The 8,589-nt window shown below is 44.8% G+C and overlaps 1 protein-coding gene across 1 annotated transcript in view; it reads right to left on the reverse strand.

Moving 5' to 3' along the window:
- myo15b (myosin XVB) overlaps positions 1-6,861 on the reverse strand; it is a 97,037-nt gene extending 90,176 nt beyond the window's left edge. The window contains exons 1-4 of the mRNA XM_061664044.1: positions 6,826-6,861; positions 4,451-4,510; positions 4,313-4,370; positions 4,116-4,240 (exon numbers count right to left, since the gene is read on the reverse strand). Of these exons, the coding sequence (XP_061520028.1) occupies positions 4,116-4,240; positions 4,313-4,370; positions 4,451-4,510; positions 6,826-6,861 (279 nt within the window). The remainder of the gene's footprint in view (positions 1-4,115; positions 4,241-4,312; positions 4,371-4,450; positions 4,511-6,825) is intronic.
- Between the last annotated feature and the right edge of the window lie 1,728 nt (positions 6,862-8,589).

Consider the following 8,589-nt stretch of genomic DNA (forward strand, 5'->3'; position numbering starts at 1 on the left):
AAAAGGACAGTTTCACTCCACACACCCACCCGGCCGCACCCGCGACCACAACCACACCTCTGACTTCTGCGTTAACCATCCATGAACAGGATGTGAGACGCATCTTCAAACAACAGAAGATTAACAAAGCAACAGGACCGGACCATGTGTCCCCATCCTGCCTCAAAGTCTGCGCGGACCAGCTCGCTCCAGTCTTCACTCAGATCTTTAACAGATCTTTGGAAATGTGCGAAGTTCCATCCTGCTTCAAACGCTCCACCATCATTCCAGTCCCCAAGAAACCTGCAATCTCTAGTCTGAATGACTACAGGCCTGTCGCTTTGACATCTGCGGTCATGAAGTCCTTTGAACGTCTCGTGCTGGACCACCTCAAGAGTGTCACAGGTCCCCTGCTGGACCCCCTGCAGTTTGCCTACCAAGCGAACAGGTCTGCGGATGATGCAGTCAACATGGGACTGCACTTCATCCTAGAACACCTCGACAGTGCAGGGACCTACGCGAGGATCCTGTTCGTGGACTTCAGCTCAGCGTTCAACACCATCATCCCTGAACTCCTTTCAACCAAGCTTCTCCAGCTCAGCGTCTCACCTGCCATCTGCCAGTGGATTTACAGCTTTCTGACGGGCAGGACACAGCAGGTCAGGCTGGGGGAGGCCACCTCATCCACACGCAGCATCAGCACTGGGGCGCCCCAAGGTTGTGTCCTCTCTCCGCTGCTCTTCTCTCTCTACACGAACGACTGCACCTCAGCGAACCCGACTGTCAAGCTCCTGAAGTTTGCAGATGACACCACTGTCATCGGCCTCATCAAGGACGGTGACGAGTCTGCATATCGACAGGAAGCGGAGCGGCTGGAGCTGTGGTGCGGGCGACACAACCTGGAGCTGAACACGCTCAAGACGGTAGAGATGATCGTGGACTTCAGGAGGCATCCTTCGCCACAGCTGCCCCTCACGTTGTCCAGCTGCCTTGTGTCAACCGTCGAGACCTTCAAGTTCCTGGGAATTACAATCTCTCAGGACCTGAAGTGGGCGAACAACATCAACTCCGTCCTCAAAAAGGCCCAGCAGAGGATGTACTTCCTGCGGCTTCTGAGAAAGCACGGCCTGCCACCGGAGCTGCTGAGACAGTTCTACACAGCGGTCATCGAATCGGTCCTGTGTTCTTCCATCACAGTCTGGTTTGGTGCTGCTACAAAAAAGGACAAACTCCGACTGCAACGGACAATCAAAACTGCTGAAAGGATTGTCGGTAACCCCCTACCCACCATTGAGGACTTGCACGCTGCCAGAACTAAGACAAGGGCGTGCAAAATCCTCTCGGACCGTCTGCACCCCGGTCACCGGCTCTTCCAGCTCCTTCCCTCAGGTAGGCGCTACCGATCAACGCTAACTAGAACTAGTAGACATTCCAACATCTTCTTCCCTCTTGCGATCAACTTCTTAAACACCTAACCTATAATTCCATTACAACAAGCTGGCAATTTTTTGACTTGAGTTCGTTGTCACATTTCTGTGGGGCCAATTATTTATTACTTGTGCACTCACTGTAGTTGTCTCGCCATGCTGCACTATTTGCATATACTGGCCACTCATGCCAGAGTAGCATCTGCTCCATTTGCACACTGATTGAGGAGTATCTGTAACATTTGCACAACCGACATTGTCCCAGATGATCGCACTACTTGTCACTTTAAACCGCATACACTCCTTGAAGTCTCAGCGCCCTTTGCACAATGGTCATTGCACCGGACTATTGCAATATTAGTCGTTCGAACTGCTCTAAGTGCTAGAGGACTCTGCATCTTTTTGCACAATTGTTTTTTGTCAATGTCTTTATGTCCCCAAAGTGTTCTGTAAATTGACTGTTTGTTGTACTAGAGCGGCTCCAACTACCGGAGACAAATTCCTTGTGTTTTGGACATACTTGGCAAATAAAGATGATTCTGATTCTGATTCTGATTCTGACATATACACCTACGGCCAATTTGGAGTCTTCAATCAACCTACCACGCATGTTTTGGGAATGTGGGAGGGAACCGGAGTACCCTGGAGAAAACCCACGCAGGCACGGGGAGAACATGCAAACTCCACACAGGCGGGGCCGGGATTTGAACCCCAGTCCTCAGAACTGTGAGGCAGATGTGCTGTCCAATGTCAAAATTACAGTATTATTTCTACATATAACAATTTGATATTTTGGTACGTAGTTCAGCAAGAATCATGGAAATTGACACACGTGATTTGCTTTTACGGGGCACATAAAATGCTCACGAGCCACATAAAACTGTAAATTTTAGTATACTGAAACTCATCTTTAAATGTGTGAATAGTTCTGTGCCGTCATTGTTTTGAAGTCAGTCTTTGGAATTTGCTCTCCATCAAGTTGAGACAGGAGACTAATCCTAAAATGTTTGTCTAGGCAGAGCTGCTCACATGAACATTTAGATGCTTAACATAAAAATTACTGAGTATAACACTCATTTTAAATATCTGTATATATTATTGATTTGTCTGTCAGTATAATCTACTTTGTATTATACTGTATGTATTTTTTTTTTTTTAAAGCCTTCTTTGGACAGGTGTTGACAATTCGCAACTGTCCTAAAACACTTGAAGCAGTGCATTTGGTTTGTCCAATGTTCTTGTGATGTCCATATCGCATAAACTAATATGGCAGACTGGATCTGGCCCCCAGGCCTTGAGTTTGACACCTGTTGTGTAGTGACTCTTGACATCCCCTTAAGATTGTCTCATTCCTCAGGAAGGTTGGCTGCTTTGCCACCAGGCAGATGATTGACCGGTTCGTATGCAGGTTGGTCCTTCACCAGTCACCGGGCAACAAGAACAAAAACTCTGTTATAACCACCCCCCAGGGGACATCCCTCCAGAGGCATACCTGTATATACATATAGGGAGACTCGACACTTAAGATTTGGAACTGAAGAAGCCTTTTGTGTATAAGATAAAACGTCTTCGACCAGTTCAACCTTTGTGAATTAAGCATTATAAATAGGCAATGCCAAGCAGGCAAAATAAATTAAACACATGGTTTAGCTTGAGTAGAGTTGTAAGTGGTGAGTTTGGTCACGTTTCTATATGTGACAGTGTCCTTCAACTCAGTTGTGCATTTTGAGGCTACATCCCTTTCCAACACTAGCTAGAACAATAGGACCTTTAATTTTATGAAGCATTGTGCACCAATGGCCTTAAAACACATTTCTCAGAGTGGTAAATAAATTCTTGCAAATTGCCATGGACTCGGCAAAGGTTAGGCAGTTTTGAAAGCAGTTAGTTCACTAGGCATCACTATCAGATGAGTGTGCTACTTTGAAAGGATGTGACATGACCATTACGGGCAAATAATCAACATTATTTTTCTCTTTTAATTAGTTTTTCCTTTTTCTTTAGCTCACTGCGAGCGACGTAAATCAATAAATTTATACATACAGTAGAAAAAATATACAAAAATATTAAGTTTGGCACAAAACACTTCACAAGAGGGAGCAGGGGGACACAGGAACTCATTTAGGGGGGCATTTCCCATGACACCAACACTGGTTGCTTTGCAGTACTTCTGTCCATATATCATCTGAACAGAAGTCTATTAACATTTACAAAGAAACCACATTTTCCTTAAGCTTGAGAAATTTTCTGCTGCAATTAGCAGTGGCACAACCATAAACTTTTCAGTGGGTTGGTCAACGTTGACTGGGGTTGGGGTGGCGTACGAATGGAATTTTTACCATTATTCCTTGGTGTGTTGTGGTCCTTTTGAAACAAAAATTGCCGACACACGTGGGGGGTGACCATTGGGGTGGCCGACTTTTATTCCAGGGTGGCCACGGCCACCCCTCGCCACCCCCTGGGTCCGCCCCTGGCAAACAGCTCGAGTAACGAAGGGCCAAACCAATAACAAAGCAAGAACAAATCAAATGCCAGAACAAGTAAATTATTAATTCACAAAGAGGAAGATATGATTACGAAACACTTTGCAAACAAAAATGCAAGCAAGGCCAAGAAGAATGAAAGATGTCCGATATTAAAAATTAAATAGTGTGTTTGTGTGTGCGCATGTGTTTGTGTGCGCGTGTGAGAGAGAGTCTTCTTACTGACCTTCAGTATGGACTTGGCATAGTGAGAGAATGGGTATCTGTCTACATCTTGAGGCAGAGTGAGGTTGTGTGTTGCCTTTACTTGCGGAGGTGCAACCTCTGTCACTATTGCTGCATGTCGATGCCCTGATTTAAGGAAGTAAAATTGAAATTACAACCTGTCAAAACATTTTCTTTAGTGTTTTTCTTTACGATCACCTGCTGCCCTGCGAAACCTTGCTGACAGCTCGGCAGGGATTTCCAACAACCCCACATCCTACCAGGAAATGATCACAGAGAGTATGGGCGATACAAAAGAATTGTATTTTAGAGCAGAAAGTGTGTTTTTTGCCTTACCATCGCAAGGAAGATGGACGCCTTTTGCACCGTCTTGTCTTTCTTCCGGTCCTGAATTAGCTTAATAAGAATACAACAAACAATCACACTATTAGTAATCAGTTTTAGTCCATTCCGATGGCTCCCATTCAAGCATGCATGCCAATTCACCGGATAACATATCAGTTGTTATGACCGCGTATTCTGCATGTGTGTATTCACTCAGATCTCCTCTGAGATCTTGTTTTACTCCTGACACACCCACATACGTGGCTAGCCTTTATACTATAAGATATGTGAGTCCAAAGGTCCAAATAGTCAGGGAGTTTCCATTTCAACATACACGGATGGTTTATTGGTTTGTTACATGATTACAAAATAGTCATCTGAAAGCAGCAGCTGTGTCTGATGAGAGGCGACAAGCAGGTGACTGTATGTTGGGGTTCACCCCAGTGGATGAGAGGGTAGCCTCCCACCACCTTCGGGTGAGGGGATGGGTTCTGATGTTGTTTGTGCTTATGCACCAAACAGCAGCCCAGAGTACCCACCCTTTTTGGAGTACTTGGAGAGGGTGCTGTTACTTCGACGATTACCTAGTACTATTATTATTGCAAAAATAGTACTTGAATTTTAATATTTTACCCTCCTGTTGGGTTTGTTTCTTTACAACACACAAAATGTTTTGGATCCTTGTGTTACAGTCAGGGCCATAAGATTTGATATACAATGTAAATTTAAAAATATATTCTAATAATGTTTGAAAAGACATTTAATATCGATAGATAGGTGTTTTCCTTTTTGTATCTAATTACCAACAAAATAAAACATAGAGGAAAACTAATTACTTCTTTGGTAGTTGAGTGGGGTATGCCATTCAGACTAAAATCAAGTATGTCATGATGTTTTTCCCCCACCAATTTATTTCTTCATTGGTTTTGTCAAATCTAACTGAAGTATCAGGTGAGTCTACACAGTGACATGAAGTATCAATCCAGTCTCCTTCCCCTCCGCCCCCCGTGTCATTGTGTGGATTATATAGTATACTGTTTAATGCATGCAACACAAATACAGCAGCATAAAAGGAATTTCCTTTAAATAATTTAAAATATACAACATAAATGCCATAAATAGCCTTTCATAACATTCAATTTACAGACTTTCAAATAAATCGTGGACAATTAGTAGCAAATTGCTGTAATTTTAAGCATCCTCGAATGACCCATTGATAAATCTTTTAAATGAGAAGTGAATTTTACTCATTGAAGTATGATCTTTGAGAGGTAATGCACTAAATATTTAGTGAAATGGTTAGTAATTTGTTTAATAATGAGATAAAAATAATGGTTATTGGGATTTTTTTCCCCCAGTTTTTGACAGTTCGAGATTAAACAAGCCATGGGTCAAATTGAGCCGGGAACCTTTGTGCTGTTACAGAGAAACAAACATTACGTGAGGATTAACATGAAATTCATGCTCAATAGCTTGTTTGATGACAAATGTGATCAATTTCAAATCCTTGCATTGCGTCTGTCTTCCCATTGTAATTGTTTTTAAAATAAATATTACAAAAAGATTTACAGTGTCTCATCCAAATGTTATTTGTGTACATATACAGTATGATCTCCTCTGTTCTAATGAGCTAAATTCCTTCATAATATAATAATGTTTTTTATAACAACTTTCCACCAACAATTTAGAATCAGGGAAAAACAACAACAATCAAAGCAAAGACATGTACAAACCTGTTCGAGTCGTGGGGCTACAAGTCTATGATAAGGTTGCTTCAAATTTCACAGTATAAAAGGTTGAAGTCCAAAAGTGGAGTATGGCTAAAGGAGAGGCAGGGTGTGCAAAAGGGTGTACACTTAGGTGACGCATCTTGATAAGTAAGGTAGTTAAAGAAAGGGAAATGGTTTTATAATAGGTTGTCAAGGCAACATAGCAAATATACTGTATGATAGCATTCAGTATATTTTATGTGGTTCGCCAGAGAATGAAAATGCACATTTTAAATATTTTAACACGTCAACAAGACACTTTTGTATAACAAAACATTGCGGGTCAAATTGACCCAGGAAAAATATTGCTGTTGCTAAGAAACCAATGTCCCTTGTTTTAAGAGATTCTAGGGCTACCTGTATTTGTGTGATAAAATATTTTCAAGCCATGTTGGTTGTGTTTAATGAATCTAGGTAAAATTTGCTTGGGGATATAAAAATATTTCCGAAATGTTGATGTTGCCTTTGTTAAATGTTTTTCACAACAAAAATGCCGCACATCAAACACTAGTCGGGTTGAAACGAGTCCTTGTCATGATCCATGCCCCGCAGTTGCTCCTTTGGAGCTTGGGTGGCGCCTTGCGCCTTCTCTCTCTCTCTCTCCCCTCGCTCTCTCACCAGCATCACCTGGGCCACACAACCGTCTTCAAGCATCGCTTATTACTGCCTGCATTTAAAGCCTGTCAAGTTCTGCAGCCTTCTCCTCTCGTACTTCCAGGTTTTGTGGTATGAAAGTGACTATCCTACGACCGGCATCTGAACTCACCCGTTGTTCTGCGTCTCCAGTGTTCCTTCCTTGCCTTCCTCGTCTCGATGACGACACCAGCCACACCGCCAAGCTACTCCACCTGCTCCCGTTGCCGCTTCCTGCTCGCTCCTTGTTCCCGACGGTCCACCACCTCGCCTTGCATATCCTTATCCTGAGCCAAACTGCAATAAACCATTCTAAATCTACTCCTTCCGCGTCAGTCTGCTCTTCGGTCCAGTCCAACTCACATCCGACTTCCTACCGTGACGCCTTGAGTAATTTGAGACTTCGCACCATGACACCTTGAGTAATTTGAGTACTGCGATTAAAAAAACAATGCTACAGGTTTTTAATTCTAAAGCTCAAGGGACACATGAGCTACTTTTAATTAGGGATGCACGGTAACTGTTTTTTGGTACTGATACCAATAACCAGTAACTTCCTGCTTCTTCATGCTGTTACCAATACCGATAGTCGATATAGTTGTTTAATGGTTTATTACAGGAGTCTTCAACGATATCCAGGCCAAGGACCCCCTAAATGATGGAAAGCTGGAGCCAGGACCCCCTACATGTGTATATTGTATATAATTGTTTTATATCAAACTGGTTCCCTTCCCATGGGCTCACCACCTGTAGGAGGGGCCATTGGGGTCGGGTGCAGTGTGAGCTGGGCAGTGGCCGAAGGCGGGGCCCTTGGTGATCCGATCCCCGGCTACAGAAGCTGGCTCTAGGGACGTGGAATGCTACCTCTCTGGCAGGGAAGGAGCCCGAACTGGTGTGTGAGGTCGAGAAGTTCCGACTAGACATAGTCGGACTCACCTCCACACACAGCTTGGGCTCTGGTACCAGTCCTCTCGAGAGGGGTTGGACTCTCTTCCACTCTGGAGTTGCCCACGGTGAGAGGCGCCGAGCAGGTGTGGGTATACTTATTGCCCCCTGGCTTGGCGCCTGTACGTTGGGGTTCAGCCCGGTGGACAAGAGGGGAGCCTCCCTCCGCCTTCGGTTGGGGGGACGGATCCTGACTGTTGTTTGTGCCGATGCACCAAACAGCAGTTCAGAGGACCCACCCTTTTTCAAGTCCTTGGAGGGGGTGCTGGAAGAGCGCTCCCGCTGGGGACTCCATCGTTCCGCTGGGGGACTTCAATGCTCACGTGGGCAATGACAGTGAGACCTGGAATGGCGTGATTGGGAGGAACGGCCCCCCCGATCAGAACCCGAGCGGTGTTCTGTTATTGGACTTCTGTGCTCATCACGGATTGTCCATAACGAACACCATGTTCAAGCATAAGGGTGTCCACACGTGCACTTGGCACCAGGACACCTTAGGTCGCAGTTCGATGATCAACTTTGTGGGTAGTGTCATCGGACTTGCGGCCGCATGTCTTGGACACTCGGGTGTAGAGAGGGGCGGAGCTGTCAACTGATCACCACATGGTGGTGAGTTGGCTCCAATGGTGGGGGAAGATGCCGGTCCCACGTGGCAGGCCCAAACGTATTGTGAGGATCTGCTGGGAACGTTTGGCAGAATCCCCTGTCAGAAGGAGTTTCAACTCCCACCTCCGACAGAACTTTGCTCATGTTCCGGGGGAGGCGGGGGATATGGAGTCCGAGTGGACCATGTTCCGCGCCTCC

Source organism: Phycodurus eques, chromosome 19, assembly GCF_024500275.1.
Source record: "Phycodurus eques isolate BA_2022a chromosome 19, UOR_Pequ_1.1, whole genome shotgun sequence".
NCBI classification, from domain to species: Eukaryota; Metazoa; Chordata; class Actinopteri; order Syngnathiformes; family Syngnathidae; genus Phycodurus; species Phycodurus eques.